Source organism: Adiantum capillus-veneris, chromosome 21, assembly GCF_014529385.1.
Source record: "Adiantum capillus-veneris isolate H3 chromosome 21, ASM1452938v2, whole genome shotgun sequence".
In the NCBI taxonomy this organism is placed as follows: Eukaryota; Viridiplantae; Streptophyta; class Polypodiopsida; order Polypodiales; family Pteridaceae; genus Adiantum; species Adiantum capillus-veneris.
Window position 1 is genome coordinate 58,661,145 of NC_140951.1, and position 22,175 is coordinate 58,683,319.

At 40.1% G+C, this 22,175-nt stretch overlaps 1 protein-coding gene across 7 annotated transcripts; it reads left to right on the forward strand.

The window, feature by feature from the left end:
• The first annotated feature begins 314 nt into the window (after positions 1–314).
• On the forward strand, positions 315–21,569 carry LOC147431007 (bidirectional sugar transporter SWEET16-like). 7 transcript variants are annotated; one of them, XM_086493515.1, is made up of 7 exons: positions 315–743; positions 1,134–1,170; positions 2,839–3,055; positions 12,385–12,543; positions 12,669–12,788; positions 12,928–13,017; positions 21,384–21,569. In XM_086493515.1, exons 1-7 carry the CDS (start codon positions 710–712, stop codon positions 21,552–21,554), a joined length of 828 nt encoding a protein of 275 aa, XP_086349641.1. In that variant the 5' UTR covers positions 315–709; the 3' UTR covers positions 21,555–21,569. The 7 variants fall into 7 exon arrangements, with proteins under 7 accessions (XP_086349641.1, XP_086349644.1, XP_086349642.1 ...); XM_086493518.1 differs by lacking the exon at positions 21,384–21,569 and adding an exon at positions 16,783–16,972 and having other exon boundaries at positions 320–743; XM_086493516.1 differs by lacking the exon at positions 21,384–21,569 and adding an exon at positions 16,633–16,698 and having other exon boundaries at positions 320–743.
• Positions 21,570–22,175: the final 606 nt, after the last annotated feature.

The following is a 22,175-nucleotide window of genomic DNA, read 5'->3' on the forward strand; positions in this document are numbered from 1 at the left end:
GCACAAATTTTTCCGCATTGTCAGGGAGTTAGGGGACATAAAGTTGCACGTGGAGGACATCTAAGTGTCACAAGGCAATACGCGAGCACATATGTTTTCATTGCAATGTCAAGCTTGGTTAGGTTTGCAAAAATGAAAAGTTGGGTAGATTTTAGGGTGAAAGAGGCTTGTCTCCTTAGCGCATGTTTGGGTTTTTTTTTTTTTGGGGGGGGGGGGGGGGGGGGGGGGGGGTCATTAGACTAGTCGAGGAGGGGTGAATGATATCATGTGTTACTTTAGAGAGAGAGAGAGAGAGAGAGAGAGAGAGAGAGAGAGAGAGAGAGAGAGAGAGAGAGAGAGTCAGTCATGGGGCTAGTTGAGGAGGGGTGGATGATGTTATGTGTCATGACAAGCAAGAGAGAAACATGCATGGGGAACTATAGGTAGAGCCTAACAAAGAGAGGGGTGTTTCTCTCAAATGCCCCCACCATAATTTGTCATATTTTACCTCCTTAAGCTTGCTTGCCTTGGGGAGAGAGAGAGAGAAAGAAAAGAAAGGGGAAGAAGAGAGAGGAGGTAGAGAGGCAAGCATAGCAACACCTCCTCTTTCAAAATGGAACTCAATGCAGTTGTGCATGCCCTCTCCTTGTTGTGACAGAATCAAAGAGAAAGATAGAGAGGAGCGATTGAGAGGAGGCCAGCAGCGCCACTCCAAGCTCGTGCTAGCAAGATGCTTCTCCTCCCTTTCATTGTGGGCATTGTGGGTATGCATGCACAACACCACCTTCACAAGTGGGCTTCTTTCCTTCTTTCCACCGCCTTCCTCGTACATCACCACTTTCTATTGCCCTCCACCATCACCCTTACACAACAGTACTCTACTAACCACCTCCACCACCTTCCTCATACACCACCACTCTGTATTGCCCTCCACCATCACCCTTACACAACAATACTCCGCTAACCACCTCCACCACCATGCTCATACACCACTACCTATGCCCCTTCCCAATGCCTCCATCATCATGTCCACACATCCCACCACCTAACCACTCACTCTTGACATCCACCACCACCGCTCAAGACCTTAAAAAACTTTCATTTTCTTCTTTGTTTCTCTCTCTCTCTCTCACTACTTTTTTTCCTTTTTGTAGGCAATGTCACTGCAATTCTGGTTCAACTTTCTCCATTGTGAGTGCCTCTAGCTCCCCTTTTGATTCTATGATGAAATGCATCACCATGGTTTTTGTTATAGGTATCGAGGAGTGTTTGTTTGAACCTTCTTTGTGGCGCACTTCATGCTAACCTTCCTTCATTGATATCTTCTTCTCTGATGCCCATGCTTTACTCATAGTTGTTGATAACAAGATGTGTGAAGTTAAAGGTGAGGCTCATGCATTTCTAACCTCCCTACTTTTTGAGCTCCTTGATGTTACCATGTAGCATGTATGTTGGTGAAATTCACAATACAAGGATGGATTATTGAAAAAATTGTTAATAGTTTTTCATTAAGAGAAAATTTATTGCAATATTAGAAGTGAGGGAGTGTGCATCATCCTCTGGCAAAGCAATGACTTTGCTCACCATGGTATTATTCTTTGGCTTTTCAAATTTGGATATTTAAGGCCTATGGACACCATTTCACATTGTGAAAAGCACTCATAAGACAGATAATGACAATTTGATGAGCTTTAGCATACTAGAATACTTCACTAATAAAGCACTAAGTGTAGGACCTTTCTCTTATTCTTGTTCACCATAAGGTCCTCAATATTAATTTACCCAAACATTAATACTTTTAGCTTCATTTTTATTTATAATGAAATTGAGAAAGAGGAGTATCCATAGTGATACAAATTTTTTTGTTTTTTTTTGGGGGGTTGGGGGGGGTGGGGGGGGGGGAAAAAACCCACAATTGTGAGTGGATTATATTAACACAACCAAAAAAATTTACAATTTTCTATCATGCTCGTGACGAGCCATGCCAACTATAACGGGACATAACTACATCCATAGTAATACGATATAGAGTCTATCCATTTATTTAAGCTACTCAAGCTATCTTACATGTTAAGCTCACCAAAATTTTGGCCATGCACCACCTTTATACACCCATTTACAAAATCAAAATCCCATGGTGCTTTGTTTGGGTACATTCTTGGCTTTTCCATTTTGCACATTCTCATTGTATGGCCATTAACCACGAAACATAAAACATTCATAATTGCCTGCGTCAATTGGCTTTGCCTCCTTTATAGTGGTCATTAAATTCTCTCTGAATAAGGTGATCATTCTTTGCATTGCATGATGGCAATGCAAATCCATAGTGCAATAATTATTTGATTTCATGAAGAAATGTCCAAACCTTCATGAATGAACCTTAAAAATATTACATTTTTTTTCTTGCATTATCAAGATAGTAATGCCTACTTTCTGTGCACACTTTGAGCTCAAATAATTGAAAAAAATTGAACAAAAAATATACACATAATTGAAAAAATTGGAACAAAAAAATGGCCATTGAAAATTGCGCCTCCATACAAAATCATGCTAGTAAATTGCAACAATATGGTACATTTTTCAATTCTTAGCTATCTTGGAAAATGTAAACTATTACATTCTTTAATGTGCAATTAGTTGTTGCATTTATTTCATAAAAGGTAAGATGAATATAGGAAATTGCTTAAAATGACGTCTGCCATGTATTGTCGGCACACACATATTCATGTACAAGCACTCTCATACACACGCATACCCACAACAAAATCCTATCACATGCACATACAAACACATGCGTGCACATAGCACATCGACAAAGCATGCATAGTGATGCTCTTATTATTTTTCATAATAATGCAGACCTACATTTTGGATCATAATGAGGAAGAAGACAACAGGGTCTTATTCCCCACAACCATACCTTTTTAGTCTCCTATCTGGCATGTTGTGGACATATTATGGAATTCTAAATCTAAAGCACGGAGGCATTCCAATAATTACCATTAGCTCCATCAGTGCTATCTTTCAAGTCAACTACATCGCCCTCTACTTGTGGTTTGGAAGTAAACCACAACGGGTAAGCAATTTTATCCTTGAGAACTTTATAATAATATATGAATAATTTTGTGGACAGTCGTTCTAGTAAATACTATTAAGTCATGACAATGGAAATTCTTGAAAATTTAGAAGGCAACATTATTTTGATGGCAAAGATAATCAAGGTTTCATATCTAAGGACCAAGCTTGGCAAGACTTTGGCATACTTGTAGGTGACATAACAACATGCAAGATTAAACTAGAAAGCTAAAACTACAAAATATCAATGCATATCATAGGGAAAATTATCCTCTTGAGTCATATACATGGTGTACTTTGATCGAAGTGGAAGGAAGGGGGAAGCCACATGACTAACGGGCATGGGGTCTTCAATGAAGACCCCATCATGGGATCGATGATAGGTAGGACATGCGGGCATCTTGAGGACAATCGATGGCCAACAAAAAAACGAAGTCAATGCCCCTCCCCCATGATTTGAACCCATAACCTGAACCATGGCAATACAATGAGCTAACCACGTGGGCATGTGCATTTCGTTGCCCTCAAGGCACAAGATAACTCCTCTATAATAAAGTTCTGTAGAAAAAAGTAAACTAAGACGAAAAATGTAAACCCGAACACGTTCGTTTAAAATCGGACGACCGAGCTTCTCTCGCCTTTTGTGCGCAGACTCTCTTGCCATGGATCCCATGACGGGGTCTTCATTCAAGACTCCGTATTATTTAGTCCTGAGGAGGGGGAAGGGCCATAACAGCAATTTCCAAGAAGGGCATAAGCCATACAAGCATACAAAGTGAGTTTGCATCCTTTCTCAATGTAGGACAGTTGCCAAGAAGGGAGTAACGCATCCAAAAGAAGATAGTATAGAAAGAGAATGTGAGTTTCCAATATTTAGATGCCCTACCTGTACTCCATGTATCAAAGGCATGGCATAAAATGCAAAACTACAAGGTATTAAGGTGATGTGTTTTGCGACACACTCTACTGCTAAGCTCCACTACTTAGAAAAACCAGCAGTTCATAACCAGGATGAGATGGTTGGTCTGATGTTGAGCTATCTTAGTCAAATCATTGGACGGCCAGAGATCTAGTCCCAAGAAGTGGAAGAAGCCAGAGGGACCTTACTGTAGAGTGTCAAGAAGGAAATTCCCCACTCAGAAGCTAATTTCTTGGAACGGGCATTCTCTGAAGATGAATGTTCACTAGCATTGCAAGCCCTTGGCAAGGAAAAGTCCCCTGGTTGGGATGGGATGCAGTGGAATTCTATAGAGAATTTTGGGATGATCTCAAGGCACCAATCACAAGATTGGCCAATAAAGCCATGGTCGAAGGGTCGTTGGAGGTAAGTGTAAAGAGAGGACTTATTAAACCCATCCCAAAACAGATCTACTGTTCTCAACTCAACCATTGGTGCCCTATAACGATGATGTCGGTGGCCTACAAAATTATAGCTAAAGCAGTAGCCTTCAGACTAGCCCCCTTACTAACCAAGATCATCTCTCCCCATCAACATGGGTTCATCAAAGGAATGTCCATTTATGATAACATTTTGGTGGCAATGGTGGGCATCGAATACGCAACTGTCACAAAGCAGGAGTGCATTCTGCTGCAATTGGACCTGGAGAAGGCTTATGAGAGAATAACATGGACATATATAGAAGCTGTCATGGAAGCTATGGGCTTTGGGGCCCGCCTATGTCGGTTGGTACGTGTACTAGGGGCTAGAAGCCAGTCAGAGCTCCTATTCCACGATAGCATTGTGGGCTCATTTGAGGTCAAAAGGTCTATATTAAGCATGGATGCCCTCTGGCCCCCCTACTTTTTGCCATAGGATCACATCCTTTTATCAAGGTGCTCGAAGCTAGTGTAGAACGAGGGGCGTTGCAAGGCCTTGCTTTGCCACAAAATAGCCAACTCCTAGCAAAACTTTTTGCAGACGATTCTCTCCTCTTCTTGAAGGCCTGCCCCCAGGTCATCAAAAAAGCTCAGGAGATTGTACAAATATTCTCAGTAGCTTCGGGGTCCCAATGTAATATAGAGAAGTCAAGGCTGATCTCCCTATCGGAAAATGACTCATTTGACCCCTCTGTCTAGTCGGGGGAGATTGTCACAAAAGGGAATATCTTCAGACATCTAGGAGCCCCCTTGGGGATGGAGGCAACTCACAAGAAAAGATTTGAGTGGGTGCTTGAAAAAATCAAAACAAAAATGAGTAGGTGGGAGTATTCTCTTCTCCCATTCCCAAGTCGGATAAAAGTGATGAATGCCTTTATGATTCCTTATATTGCCTTCACTAGCCCGCTTCTCAAGATAGCTAAGTGTCACTGGAAAGAGTTCTTAAAACCAATAAAAAGGTTCTTATGGAAAAAAAACACAAAATCCTTCAGAGCATGACAATGGGCCCATTGGGAATCAGTTGCTCGGCCAGTGAATCAAGGAGGCCTCGGAATCCTCAACCCTGTGGCCCATGCAGAAGCTTGTTGCGCCAAGTTTGTTGTTTCCTTGGCTAAACAGGATCAAGTTTGGGCTTTCACGGTAAGAGATATGATAGAAGCAGCTAAACTTGGCTGGAATGGTGGAAAGTGGAGAGGGGTGGAGGTTCATGACAAATTGTTAGCCCCGGCGTGGTCTACCTTAAGACTGGGGGGCAGCTCAACAGAATTGATAAGAAAATGCAATAGAGCAGTAGGAGTCTTAAAGTGGGGGGAAGAAACCAGATACTTCAAGAACTCCATTTTGCATTGGTCCCCCTGGCTTTCCAAAGTTGTAGATCCGCCACAAACGGCCAATTGGATTGAGACAACCAGGAAACTGAATAATAAGGGTCTAAAGCGACTTGGGCACTTTTGGGACAGTGGCAACAAGAGTTGGAAAACCATTGACCTTCTGGTTACCCAGTACCAACTTAATAGCTTGGAGGTCTTGCTTGTCCACAAAGTGATGAAAAAGCTTGACCATTTAGTGTTGCCAATCTGCGATTTGGAGTTTGACTGGAATGCTTGGAAATGGCTCGGAAGCAGTATCTTTTGGAAACCCCATCCTAAAAGCATTTATCAGACAATGATGCATAAGAAGAATTGGTCTAGCCCCCTTAACAAGATATGGAAAAAGCAATGGTCGGAGGAAAGGTGGGAGCAAGTAATGGAGAACATATGGAAGCCAAAGGTTCCACGCACATGAAGGTTTTTTTATGGAAGGTAATTAGGGGTGCTCTACTGACGGGGGTGAAGATTCAGGAGAGAGGGATTGGGTCAGATCGATGCTTGGGGTGCAGGATGGCTAGTGAAGATCTCGCCCACCTATTCATAGACTGCCCAACTATCAAAGGCCTTGCATGGAAAATATGCAAGTGGGTCCAAAGAACATGGAAAATTAGTTCTTTCAAGACTGACCTATTCCTTGGAGGTAAGAATTCGGGTAGTCCTGCCCTCCTTGTTAGCACTCAAATTGTTAGATACTTCTTCTTACATAATGTATGGCAGACAAGGAACCGCCGCGTGTTTGAAGGATGTTTTGAGGTGGCAAGCTTCACAAAAATTATTCAAGAAAGCAAAGTGCTAATATGGACGCTTGGGCGCAAGCAACACCCAGAGGATTGGTCTAGGACTACTTGTTCCTTGTTGTCAGCAGATGGAATGCCTAGGACGGGGGAAAATCTTGGCCATCGATAAATAAAAGATCTCAGAAGAAGGGCAAGATTATGGACCTTGTATGTCAAGGAGGAGGGGGCAGGTTGGTAGGGGTGACTGCTCTGATAGCTGATGTAATTATAGTCCTTGGATAATGTTATGGCTCAACAAGAGCATGACAAGACCTTGTAATTTTTTGGGCTATTCAATATAATTTAGTCACAATTGTGAGTTTTGCTATTAAAAAAAAAAACTTCTTGGCTGTTATTTTTAAAGAGAAACTAGATAGACAACCAGTATGTCGGTACGATCTTGCAAGCAGGACAAATTATAGGGTATCTCATGAGATACCCTCAAAAAACTGAAGCAAAACGAGACTGAAAGTGACATGGGGGGAGAGAGAGAGAGAGAGAGAGAGAGAGAGAGAGAGGAACAAAGGGAGAGAGCCCACGTGTGAGTATGTGCCTGAGGCGAGCGTATTTTTTGCACGTAGCTCCTGCAGAGAGCATTGCAGATGGCGGCAGCTGTGTCCACGCGGGATTTTTTTCTAGGGGGATAGTGCAAGGACCGGTAGGCGCGGGGCTTTTTGGGTGGGTGCACTCTTAGCGATGCGCGCAGGTCTCTGGCATGGAGACTTCTCTCTTTGGCTTTGTGTCCTGACTGCGACGATAAGGAGACGAGCAGAAGCGTGAGGTTGAGGACAGGGAGGGGAGTATAGACGGGAGACTTAGATATGGCAGAGGGCTGAGGGTGCGTCTGCGTTCCGTGTAGGAATGATGACGAGCAAGGTCAACCCAACGAGCAGGAGAGGTGAGGATGGAGACAGTGCGCGAGATCAGGCGAAGAGTCTTTGAAAACCCACGTGAATAAATTAGAAACTAAAAACCATACACCTCCATGCTTGAAAAGAGCCATGAAGCCAAAAAGAATTACAAGAATATCATACTAGACTTGCACAACCGACCATAATATCAAGAGGTTGACACATACATAAAAAGGATTGCCACCCCTAGATGATAGTCCCCTCAAGATGAACCTCAAAACACAGGGTTGTCCAAAACAAAATACCAGGATATGCCAGGGCTCTTTGTAACTTTTTGGTTTTTATGCAATTCAAGCTTAGCTAAGCAATTTAAAAAAAAAAAAATGAACTTGAAAACATTACATCCGTTAAATAGGGTGCCACCCTCCAAAGCAGTATCCATAGACACGAAAACTATATGATGAGAGCAACAAAAAAAAGAACACTAGAGAGATACAGAAAAGAGATATGGCCGCATATGGGGGGAGCCCAAGTGCTTTGTCACTACAAGGATGGGATGCAAAAGAATCGCCACCCAAGACACCATAGCAAACCGAACCAATAGGACGCCTCACAATGTCGCAGGGCCCATCATATCCACACGCAACGAAGGAGGATCTGCCTTATCACCACAAGGAGACGCTGCATGTTGCCACCAACAAGGCAAAGGTTGCCACCCTCTACCTTACTTCTGAATAGCACCAAAGATTAGGCAAGGCGCACAAAAATATATTCAAAGTTGAAGAAGGGGCGGTGTCAAAGTTGAAGAAGGGGCCACAGCCGCACCAGGCCAAAATAGAGTGTTGTTTGCAAGGTGGAGCCATCAATCAGAACCAAGAATAGCTAGGTTCCCCTCCGCGGGAGCATCCCCTACCCTTGTGGCCTTTACCTGCTTCTTCTCAGTAGTCGAGATGAGCTTATAGCCAAAAGACACCATCTTCCCTATGCCTTCATGCAACTTGGCCCTTGAGCGCTGCTGCCTCGTTCATAGATTAGGCTGGCAAGCAGCATGCTGCCTAGGGTTTCCCTTCATGTTAAGCTTTATAGCTTCTCATTATTTTTTTAAAGAGTACTCAGTTGAGCTTGAATTGCTTAAAACTCATACAATTACAAAGAGCCATGGCATATCCTTTGCGCAGGGATAACTAAGAAAGAATACATCAGAGGGCGATCAAATCTTACATCTTGCTACAATGCCTTTGCCACTAGCATGTTTTTAGAACAACCTTTGAGTCCAAGGGCTCACACTTCCCTTGAAACAATAGCGCATTTCTGGACTGCCAAATGGCTCTTAACACCGTGGCTCTTACTATGCAAATGTTTGTCAGAAGATCAAAATCCTCAATGAACCTAGAGCCCGTAGCAAGGTTGCACCTAAAGAAGGGAATTTCCAGATGCGAATGCACCTTTCTGCAAATCATGCCCGTGAAATCTCTAATTTTTGGGCATCCACAAAACAAGTGTGTGAAAGAGATTCATTCGAGTGCTTGCACCTGACGCATGAACCATCGGCAAGACCCCTAGCTTTAGCTTTGTCTCCGCTCGGGATGATGCCAAACAGAACTCTCCAGAGAAAGAGTTTGCCCCTTTCTTCACGTTTGGTCCTCTAGGTGTTCCCAAGAACTTGACCCCATTTGCTTGTAGTCCACTGTTTGGACCAGATCTTATTGAGGTGAATATACCACTCCTCCACAGAGCATAGACTTTTGTAGATAATCTTAGTCTTGGGTGAGCTAAAGAGTCTCTCTCCAGGCCACTTCCAAGATCTCCAATCAAGTGGTGTGGAGCAGGGAGGGAGGGTTATGAGCCTTTTCTAGTAGCTCCCGACGAGGACTTCCTCCTAGAGCGAGAGGTTACAATAAACCTTCAGATGCACAAAGGGTTTCCAATCCCCTTTTGATCATTCCACAGAGCACCCAAGGTGTCAAGGCCCTTCTTGTTCAAGCTCCTGGCAGTTTCAAGCCCCTTCCACAATGGGACCCCACGGAGACCAATGCCTAGTCGTACCTTTCTAGTATCTTTCCACTTGAGTGCCACAACTGCTTTACAACATTTTTCAATAAACTTTTCGATAAACCCCTCTATTTGAGCCTTCACGTTGGAAGGGGGAAGAAGTCTATTATGTAGGTTGAGATTGGACCATACCCCACCTTAAGATTTCATGCGGGCTTCCATTAAGATTCCCCTTGCCATGACAGCCCAACTCTCATCAGAATTGGCGAGGGTGCAGAAAAACTTAGCACATAACGCAAGGTCGTGTGTGACAGGGTTATAAATACCCAATCCTTTATACGCCTTCGGTTTGGCGATCGTCGCCCATTCACCCCATTGCTAGAATGAACAACTGGTCATCTTATTTCTCCATAAGAATTCCTTAATCGGTTTCAAAAAGGAATTCCAAATTTTCTTGGATAATTGCAGGAGCGGCGATGTGAAGGTTATATACGGGATGAAGAAGTAGCTCTACAGTGAAAGGGGATCACAATGAATTCCCAACGCTTCATCTTCTTTTTTATTTTCTCTTGAACCCAGTCAAAGGCAGTCTTGTGAGTAATTCCTTCCCCTAAGGGCATCCCAAGGTGGCGAAAGATGATGCCTCTCTTTATAACTTCACCAGTCCAACTTGCAGCATCAAAGTTATCACCTTTCTATCAAAGAAATCAGCCTTGATTTTTCTATGTTGCATTGAGATCATGATTATACCACTTGGTTATCGATTTTCTTGGATCTTTAAACTTTTTTCCTTCTGCCTTTGCTCATATCTAGAGTTTTTGGACTTCGTTTTTAGGGCAGAAAAGAAAATGAGAGGGTTATATGTTTTTTTTTTTTGGTAAAACTCACAATTGTGATAAAATTGATATACAATTCCTAATGGTTCAAAAGAAAAATATTCACTACCTACATAGTGCAACTATAACGACACTTTAAAGAGAAGAAAACACCAAAGGAAAAATGAAGGAGGAAAAAACCACAAATGGACCAATGTGAAGTGGACCACCTCTTTATATGAACACAAAAAGTCTTTTGACTTTCCACCTTCATAGGTCTTTTCATTTCCTAAACTCACCTTTCATTTATTTCCTAAACTCACCTTTCATTTATGCACTGAAAGGCTTTTTACTTTTCAAAGATTGGGGAGACGTAAAGTGAGTAGTAAATTAAAAGCCTAAAAAAAATGACAAGATAAGCTCTGCTCAAGTCGAGCCAGGGCATCAACCTTTAGGAAGACAGACAAGAAGTAGCATAACATCCACCATCATTCCATGTCCGAAACCATCGAAGCAGAGAGATTCACCAAGGGTCCCCGATAAGAAGCCAAACCCTGAGAACATGCAGACTTACCTAGAGAGCATACAAGGGACCAACAACCAGCCCATCACCTGCCATAGAACTCTCATGCAACACCTAAAACTTCCAAAGAACCTCAAAACAAAGGCACACAACCACACGTGCCTTTCTACTAGATTTGACAGACCCTACACCTTGTGGAGTGTACCACCCAATGAGAAGAGTCGATGGAGAAGAGCCCTACTTCCCCATGGCAAGTGCTTGCACCATCTCCATCTCCTCTTCCCACGAGAAGGAGACCGCCCAACTCATATCACACTTGTCCGCCGTTAGATGTGCAAAAATTCCCTCCCAACAGGAGGAGGTCGCCATGCAACCACAATTCCAAAAAGAAGGACCATCGTAGTAAATCTATTTACAAGAAACCTTTACAATCCCATGAAAGATAATAAAAGTTCTTTCCATCGGATGGTTCATTTGCAAAACCAATCCCAATTGTAACAGAAGAAAGAGGTTGTTAATTGAGAAAGGCTACCACACACACACAATATTTTTGGGCAATCATTTTGCTTATACCCCTTTGTTACTAGCAAACCTAGGTGAATTTTCACCTTGTTTCTCTTGCAATAGCAAAAACAAGGTCAAGCCTCATGTAGGCACTTTAAAACAAAATTTACAGGAATTCAATGTGGCCCTTTAAATGGAGGAACCCATTGACTATCAAAACAAAGGCACAAAAGAGGTAAGTAGACCTTTCTGCCTTCTTCTCTAGGGCACTTTAAGGGATTGGCAAGGCCATGTATTCTCTTGGCACGATTCTTGGTTTTTAGACAAGACTGCCTACACTTGATATGTGTTGATGGGTGAAAGCTAGAAAATCAAACTTGTTCATAAAAACGGACCTTTGTCTGTATTTTGTTAGCTGTTTTTAGGATGCCTTCAAGCAAATCGGAAACAAATTTACATACTTTGGTGTTAAAATTGGATAATCCTTCAATGACAGAAAAGTAAATAAGAGCTGTTTTTCACATTCTTAAAATGGAAAATTACCAAAATATGGGGGTATTTTGGGAAATTTTGAAATTTGAGGTGTATTTTGGGAAATTTCACAAAATAGAGGGGTATTTTGGTAATTTTCCCTTCTTGTAAACATCTTCTTGGTCAACATTGATAAAAACAATTGTCGAACAACCTCAATCTCTTGGCACCTCTCTCTCTCTCTCTCTCTCTCACACACACACACACACACACACACACACACAGACACAAATTGCTCCTCTTTTGTCTTGTGAAGCTTTATGTAAATGTAAATGTGCACCTAGACAAAACCTTAGGAGGGGGAGGGAAGGCAAAGGAAGGGTAGAGTATAGTGTGCACACTTGCATACATGAAGATGGTGAGTTTTAGCTTGATCATACACAAGTCTATGGCATATTAGCATCTCCAGAGATGCCATCTAATACAACCACTTTTCAAGCTCCACACATACAAAATTTGATTTAAAAAGTAGAAAAACATGTAGCACGCTTAGTTTCAATTGATATCTAGTTAGCCAGTTGATTGTTGCTTACTATGCATTTATTTTATGCTCAAAATAAGCCTCTCTTTACATGGTTTGGTTTTGTACAGATTAAGACCATCGGCATCTTCATTTCGCTATCGGGAGCATTTGCCTCAATTGTGCTTGTGAGCATGCGCTTTGGAGAGCAAGTAGAACCGATAGTGACTGTGGGAATTGTGTGCATAGTCGCCGGGGTCCTCTCAAATGCTGCCCCATTGACCATCATGGTTAGTGCCTCTACTTAAGCATTTTTGGAATTTCAAATGTGCAAAAGAATAATTGTTACAAAAGGAGTTCATCCTTCTAATTTTGTTTAGTGGTGATGAAAACTCATTGATTCATGTCCATGCAGCACAAGGTTATCAAAACTCGGAGTGTGGAGTACATGCCCTTTGCATTATCATTGTGCTTATTTCTTAATGGAAGCGCTTGGCTTGCTTATGCCTTGATCTTGAAAGATATTTTTCTACTGGTAAGGGCAATTTTTTATGTATATAAAAATTGTGATTTAAACTTTATTGATGCTCAAATAATAGCATTGTGTTCATCTTAATGGAAGTATGCTATAAAAAAAAGGAAAATGAGGCCTTTGATGTTGGTTCCAACTACAGGTGCCCAACGCTATCGGTGTAACTCTTGGTGCGGCTCAATTGGGAGTCTATGCTTTTTACAAGAACTATGCCTTTCCCCCACCCCCAGAGGTACTTCCATCGTAAGCTAGAAAATTGAGATAAACTTCACTATAAGAAGAGATTTGGGCTATGAAAGTTGGGGGAGTTTGTTTGTACTAAAATTGGACATGATGGGCTACAAGATTGGTAGCCTTGATCCCCATCTGTAACCAAATTGACCATGAAAACTCTCTGCTTCAATGGAGGAATGAGTTGGATCTAAGAGCCAAATTCGAAGGACTAAACGAGAAGTTTGTAGTGGTGTGATGTACAATTAAGCAGTTGCTTCATAAATGTTGCATGTCCTCTCAAGCCCGATTTGCTTTAAAATATTTTGCTTGATATATCTCCATAGCCATACAAATCCCACAGTTCAATTCAAGACACAACCCCCATTACATTTACTACTTTGACACGGTGGATGTCCTTCGAATTTTTTCTGTCTAATTTATTGCTCTTCTTGTTGTTAAAATGAAAAACATGAATCTGTGTTGTTTTTGTAACTACAAGAGCTCTTAAAAGTGAAATATATTGCATTAATTTATAACGCATGAATAATATCAACAATGAAGAGAGTTGCCTTTTTATTTTTTGGTATCTATACAATTATAAAAGGGAGAGGGATCCCCCCCCCCCCCCCCCCCCCCCCCTTGCCGCCCGCGTGACATGTGGCGGAAGCATCTTGATCCAATAGCGTTCCCTACGCCTCCGGGTAGACAACAAGAGAGAGAGAGAGAGAGAGAGAGAGAGAGAGAGAGAGAGAGAGGCCCGCCGGCCATACTAGTCCATATAATGTGTGCTGCTTATTCCTGTATAATGAAACGAATACTACTTGAGGGGGAAAAAATGTTAGCCTTCACTTTTAACTAGAGAAACAACTCCAACAACCAAGATTTTAGGTCACAATGTGATGAAGTTTTTTTTTGTTTAATTAAAAATCTTACACTATGTTTTTGGATATGTAAGTAATATGGTATAATATTTAGACCTTAACCACCAGTTATTAGAGGATTTATGCATCAAGAAGGCTGCAAGGAAATTGTAGGAAGACCTTAACCACCAGTTATTAGAGGATTTATGCATCAAGAAGGCTGCAAGGAAATTGTAGGAAGAGCTAAGGTCTAAATATTAAACCATATTACTTACCTATCCAAAATCAAGAAGGCTGAAAGGAAATTGTGGTAAGAGCTAGATGCAGAAGCATTATTTATGTGGTCCAAAAAATAACGCGAAACCTAAATAGTGATCCTCATATTTAAACCCCCACATCATTGGGAGCTCTAAGTCACGATCATACGGATAATATCTTTGGTGAAGACGATATTATCTACCTTTTTTCTTTTTTTCTTTTTTGGTTGAAAAACGTATTATAACGACACCAAAAGATAAACAAATTTGCCTCAAGCTCATGCCAGGCCTTGAGGGACAAATTGTTACAACAGAGCCTCGCTCTAAGCCAACCGTCCGAGTTTTGTCTCTTACCCAATACAAGTTTCATCTCATTACCTCCCCGCACAATCTCAGGGAAGCTAGCCACAAAGAGGTTACCATTGAATATACATTCGTTCCTCACCTTCCAAATATCGCGAAAGAAATAGTACGAGTACAAGACTTCAAAACTTAGAACATGGAAGATAGGGTTCTTCTAGAAGGATCTTACCATATTGTCAATTATTTTTTAAAGATACCACACTAGATCATGTCAGCAACCTAAAGGCTTACCTAGAAAATAAACCAAATAGAAGAATCTTTAGATTCCAAGATGGACCATGACATTGCATCAAGGATAGATTTAAAGACGGTCAAGCAGTATGGCAAAAGAAGCCTCTCTTGTCTATATTTGAGGATTCAAGCTTACATTTTTTTTAATGCTATGTTTGTAGTAAAATGAGATTAAGCTTCATAATATAAGTCAAGTCCTCAAGGTTTAAACAATCCGCTTCTGCATAGTTAAAGCTAGGCAATGGACCCATAAATGATAAAAGTGTTAGCCCCAAAGCTTTATGTCTCAAGAAACATTGTGCTAAGAGCTGTAGCTAATAATCACACACTCAAGCTAAAAGAGTTAAGTATATTTATGTTGTGTTCCTTATGCTCCCAGAGATGAGCATAAGAGTTAGACGTTAAGTTGCTCAGGGATACGCAGGTGGACAAGAGCACTGAGCCTTGACAAAAAAAACTACCAGTCATCAAAGAGGTGCTAGCTTGTAAAGCTACACCATATGCTTTTATTGTTGAGTCACCTTCTTTCTTAAGAATTGATCAAAAATCTCTCTTGCTCGGCAGATGTTTCTTCGTCCATTTTTGTGTAGGCATATAGGATGTCCCTCACACTTTTATGCTTCCACCATGCACCCATGGTTGAGTGCAATAGGAAAACATAATTTTCATCATTATTTGTTGGCCACCTATTTTTTATTATTATTGTACTCATCTCCAAAGTACAAAATTATTGGGTTTCCAAACTTTGAACTCTAGCAAATAAATTATTTTCCTAATTAATTCTTTAATTATTTATTTACCCAAATATTTTCAGTTGTTATGGTGCTACATCCATGCATGTATACCAAAGGCCCTTTTTTCCCATAGGGACTTTTCCCTTTGGTCATATAGGTATTTAGAACCGAGATTAAATTAATTTCTTTGCATTTATTCCTGTACATACCCCATAATAAAAATAAAGATCATACTAGCCATTGCATTGCTACCATGGACAACTCTTTGAAAGCCACCATGAAGGTCAACAACATCCCGTATTGTAGCTTTTAGAAATCTACATTAGCAATAACCTTTCTCATTTCAAGCTTCAAGAATACACAAGGAGAACATCAACTTGCAACCAGAGACCAAGCTCCCAAACAACCTTCTAGCCTCCATGGAAACCAATTGATAGTGCTAAGGAACCTTCTAGCCTCCATGGAAACCAATTGATAGTGCTAAGGCTGGGCACTATCAATGAAAGGAGGGAATTATAAATGGTGTCAATGTACCTATAGAATTTTCTCCAAATTTTCTCATTATGGGCTATAGCAAATGAAGGGAAGATGTAAGGATGAGCCCCTTCATCTATTTGGCAAGTGCCCTACTTCACAGGGACTAGCCGCTAGGTTGTGCAAGCGGGTGCAAAGGACTTGGAAGATCATCTTCTTTATGGATGACTTGATCTTGGGAGGGCATGGCATCCAAAGCTAGGCTATTTTGGTGTGCACTCAAATTGTCAGATTCTATGACCTGAACCAAGTTTCGAAGTCCACGAACCTGTGAGTTTTTGAGGACAAACTGTATATAGCTCTCTTTGATGATATTGTGCGTATGAGCACTGAGCTCATATATGTTGTGAGTATGTTGTAGGAGCAAGAAGAGAGGCAATTGAAAAAGATGAAGGATGGGTGCATGCATTGAGCTGCTTAGAACACTTAAGAGAGTAGGAGTAACATCTATGGTTGATATCCTTTTTCTCTGTGTACAAGTTTATGAGCTCATATATGTTGTGAGTATGTTGTAGGAGCAAGAAGAGAGGTAATTGACAAAGATGAAGGATGGGTGCATGCATTCAACTGCTTAGAACACTCAAGAGAGTAGGAGTAACATCTCTGGTTGATATCCTCTATCTCTGTGTACAAGTTTATGAGCTCATATGTGTAGGAGCAAGAAGAGAGGCAATTGACAAAGATGAAGGATGGGTGCATGCATTGAGATGCTTAGAACACTCAAGAGAGTAGGAGTAACATCTCAGGTTGATATCCTCTTTCTCTGTGTACAAGTTTATGAGCTCATATATGTTGTATGTTGTAGGAGCAAGAAGAGAGGCAATTGACAAAGATGAAGGATGGGTGCATGCATTGAGCTGCTTAGAACACTCAAGAGAGTAAGAGTAACATCTCTGGTTGATATCCTCTTTCTCTGTGTACAAGTTTATGATGGAACCCTAGCCCCTTCAAGGTACATGTAGTGCTTGAGGGCAATTGTGTTCTTGTCGAGTTAATATAAATTCTCTTAGCTCACAATTGTGAGTATGGATAAAAAAAAGTGAGGATGCAAGGATGAGTTAAGTAATGGATGAACTTTAGTAAAATCATGTCATTTATTATAAAGTCCTTTATTTTGTCCCAATGTAGTCTTGTATGGTTATACATCAGCTCCTAAGGTGTTCCAAGCTCAAAGTAGGATGTTAGGTTTAATATGCTTAGGTAGCATATACAATGACAACCCGAAAGGTATGGAGAACCTAGAATATAATGCATAAGTAAAAATCTAGGTATATAAAACAACATGTAAAAACACACATAACCAAGAGACTCTCATTGTGTGTAGATTCTCTTATTGTAAGAGCTAAGTCATGAGAGGGCTATCATAGATACCTCCCAAAACTTATATCTTCACAACTATCAAAATCAAAGATTTGCACTTTCACTTAGCTTAGAAATTCTCTTTGATAGAGGAGGACATCTGCTCCCACCCAAAGCTATCTAGATGGCTAATCTTAAATTGGGGTGACTCAAGAATACTTAGCATATCGCGCTACATTTGAGAGAGAGAGAGAGAGAGAGAGAGAGAGAGAGTATGTATGTCACAAGGAAAATGAGAACACGAACCCCTATATGACTCATAAGCTGTATAAAATTGTATCTACAAGCGTGGCGGAGCCTCTATTAATCCTATGGATGAGGTGAATCTCAACTTCTCAAAGCAAGATAATACACCATATCACTGTTGCCCGATAATCATAACTTGTCTCAAAGAGAAAAGGTGTTTTAAATCATAAGACATCAGTATTGGATATCAACCCAAACAATCTATCACCCACATCCAACATCATAATAACATATCCATATCTTTGAATAATAAATCAATCAAAATACACCATATAGGATTGGAACAGTAACAACCAAGCCATACCACCCAATCCAAAAATCATCTACAACTATTTATGGTCAAAAATTCTCTGAAAAGATCTAAAATGCTATTTATGGCTCATGAAGTACCAACTAGAAGTTATCAAAAGCATTAGGAATTTTTACTACAAAATAGCAATTCTTTCAAGGATCTTGGTGCATTCTTTGGAGATAGAAACAATTAAAAGTTGATTTAATAAGTGTTTCATGAGAAATATGAGAATTCCACAAAAGTGCATGCCTAGGTTATAAGGCTAGAGATAAAGAGGCAGGATATAGAAAGTTCATTACCATGCACATTCAGTCCTAGAAATGGAGGTTAGATTCAAAAATAGGAAAAGTGGATAGTTTTGGACATGAATTGGTAAAGGTTGTATGGTAGTTATATTTGACAACTCTTTCTCTATTCTTGCTTTTGGCGACCTTGGATGTGTGTGCTGATGGAACACACCAAAGAAGCCACAACAAGCTTACACACTTAGATGTGTGTGGTAATGGAACACACCAAAGAAGTCACAACAAGCTTACATGCTACTTCAAGATCTTGCAATTGTCTTCTCTTTTGTAGGGCTCTTTTCTTGTTCTCCTATTTTTTCTTATATTTTGTATCTGGTTTTGAGAGCAAGGCTTGCGTTACAGGTCTCGAATGAATATTCAAGCTTTTGATCACTCAAATTGTGAACAATCAATGGATTAGCTCATGAAAGGGAATCTAGTAAAATAGGGTAGGAGGTACTATGAGCCATTTATCAGGGTAGAAGGTACTATAAGCCATTTATCAGTCCTCAATTGCGGTTGAACATTGCAAATCTTTTCAAACAAGGTGAAGGCTCACTTTGGCATTTTACAAATCAAGTGATGTACCTATGTAAGGATGTGAAAAGAAGGGACGTGAAAAGAAGGGACGGATTGAAACAAGGTGAAAGTTTACTATGACCTACATAATGCTATTGAGAGGAATTTTATAATAAGAGGGTTCTTTGTGAGAGTAAACGTGAGAAAGTGACATTACAAATTTTTTTGGGTCACAATAGAGTATTACATCTTTTTGGAAACAAGTATAACAATGACTTATTCATATTACAATATATTTCAAAAGCATAGAAAATAAAGACTAAACCAATATTCAATGGTCCTCTTTAAAGAGAGATGCACACAAATGTCAACACATCTCACAAAGACCTAAAAGAAACATTAAAAAAGAAAGTTTTTTTTGCCATGTGACACTAATATGCAAGCTTTATCCAATGGTCCACAGTTGCACCAAAACTCCAACGCCTTACTAAGGACTCCTTGTGTAGTCTAAAAACTACAAAAAACAAGTGAAAAGGTCAAGGTGGCTTTTTAGAAAAATAAGAAAGTGATAAAATCATTAGGTTGACTTAGCTGGAATTAATGTTTGGGAGTAGGATTACCTCAGCTTAGCCTTGAGCTGGTTGAAAATCAAGAAAGCCGGTTGCAAACCATAGTAAAGGAAAGAAAAATGGTGAAATATGTGAGAAAATAGCTCAAAAATCTTACAAATTTTAAATTTATGCTAGTATTTCCGATTTGCTTCTTTGTGAGGAAGAAAATTGGTCAACGATCGCTTAATAAAAGAGACTTTCTCGAATATTGACTAGAATTAATTTATAGAATGCAAAAAAGGTCAAGCCGTGTGAGGCTGTGAAATTAAATGTGAAATAAAAAGAAGTCATCTATATGTGTGTGTGCATATGTGTGGAATTTACTAAAATTATGCAAGGTGAAGCTTCACTTTAACATTCTAAAACAATAGAATGCGAGAAAATTCAAGACATGTCCACAGGTGAAATGAAAGGTGAAATAAAAAGATCCATTTACTATTTGAAAATTGAAATAACATTTAAGGTAAGTCTCAATCATCATTGAAAAGTGAAAACATTGAAAGTATGCCTAACTTAGCTCTCCTCTAAGGCTTCTTTTAGAAAGCCATAAAGTTAGCAAATAATAAAGTTTTGAATATACACCTAACGATTTGTGTTCGTTCTTATCGCTTGTTACCATTTGAAGTTCGAAGCTTTTCTCTAAAGATGTGATATGACTGCAAGCTTGTCCACGTCGGGTTGCAATGCATGTCCTACTTGTGGACAATCATTGGAGATGCCAGATGTCTTACGCAAGGTAATCTATCCAACCAACCATCATTTCTTACCCCGAACTCAAAGAAAATACAAGGCTCTAACAAATGGGAGGATGTCATAAAATCTAATATCTAACTGTTTAAATGATTTTGTCGTATTGAACTGATCATTTAACGTGGAAAATAAATGGAAACAAGAGTTAGAATATAGAAATGTGCTTTTAGATCTATCGCAGCACGCAACCAAAAGGGAGAGATTCAACATGCCTCTCATTAAGGGTCCAAAAGGGAGATATTCTACCAAAGAGCAATGAGCAAGTAATGGATCTTAAAAGACCTTAGGGTTAGCTTCATTAAAGCCTCTAAAGGTTAATGTTAAAGGCCTTTAGGCCTAGGGGTGACTATTGCCATGGGTAGGTACTTTAAACCTTTGTAAATTTGGACTATGGTCACCAAGTGGATGCAAGTGGTGACCACTCCCACTTGCATGGGGCGAGCCCTCTTTGTAGGGGATGAGAGAGAACACACACATACACTTCTAGAGCTCCCCATTTTCATATAAGGCATATAGGACACATGTTAGGTCCCTAGATAGGTTGCCCCCCCAATATAACCTAATTCCTATTGGATGGTCTATGGGAAGGACCAATGAGAATTAATCTTGAGTAAATTGAGTTTAAATTTTTTAGAAAAGCTTGCTAAAGAACCAATAAAAAATGAGACCCTCTAATTCCTATTGGACAGTCTACTAAGAGGTCCAATGAGAACTAAGCAGCCCATAAGCTAGCTTAATTCCTATTGGCCAGTTGATTTAGAGCTTCAATAAGAATTTAGCTTCATTTTAAACAATTATCTAAGACCTCTCTAAAGAGGAAATAAGGACACTTGTCACAAGGATACACACCTTGCTTGTTATCTCACATTGGCTAAGCCTTGGATGGACTAATAGGATGCAAGCATAAGTAATTGCATGAGGGGGGGTGACCAAGCAAGAGGAGGCTCTCATTTTTTGTATACTCAACCTCATACACACACATACGTTGAGCAAGAACTCCATCTCCTTCTCCAAGCTTGAGAAGTAGAGAGCCTACACCAGTAGCTCTTGACTATGGAATGCAAATCCAACCAAGAGTTAAGCTTCAATGGCATGTTCATCGTCTCTACCATCTATATTAATATGCTACGCTAAGATCCACGAGAAATCAATGGTGAGGAAAGTACTTATTTCTTGTATGCTACTTCTTCTTCCTCTTCCTTTCCGTCACTCCCTGATAACTCTCTTCACCTTTGAAGGCGTTTGAGGTCTTGGGATTGAGGCTGGGGACAAGTTAATGGTTTTGCAAGGTAGTTAGGGGCATAATTTTGGTGCATGAAGTTTACATCTTCCTTGCATCAACCAGGCCTCAAGGAACACAAAGCATGTATCGTACCAAGTCTCTCTTCATGGAAGAATCTATAATACAAAAGCTTTTTGGAGGGCGAACCGGATCCAAGTAAATCTGGTCCTCAATTATTGTCAATTTCTCAAATTCTCTCTCTCTCTTTTACAAGTATTTTTCATGCCTAGCTAACTAGGTATAATGTTCATTTTGCTACCTTTAATCAAGTACTCTCCTTATGCTCTTTAAGCATTCTCTTAAGAAAATTCTCACAATTGTTACTTTAATTCCACTACAATCACTATTATAGCCATATGCCGTTACAAAATATGCCACGATGGTAGGATTGGGCAACTATTTGAGAAGAGCACTACAATAGTGAACCAACCCCAACTACTCCACCAAGAGGTATGTCAAGGTATTCCATATTTTTAAGGCTTCTATATTGGAGTTACTTAAAAGAACAACACCTCTTGGATCCCATGCACTTATTCAAGAATGTAGCTCACACCCTGTGGGATGAATTGTAAACTGGAGTCAGTAGACAATGCTTGTAGAGTAGTCAATTTATTTATAGCCATAATATTTTTGTCTATGTCATCTTGAAATTTTTTTAATAACACCTTGTATATAGCCGACATATTTTTGCAATCTAATTGATGTATTATACATAGCTTAAACAAGGAGACTTAGCCATGCGAGCCAACTCTAGTAGAAAATTGCATGATAGATTCTATTTTTGTAAAAGAGGGGCCTATTTTTGGCACACTTTACTTTTCAAAAAAAATTAAGTACTTAAGTGTAAAGTGTGTG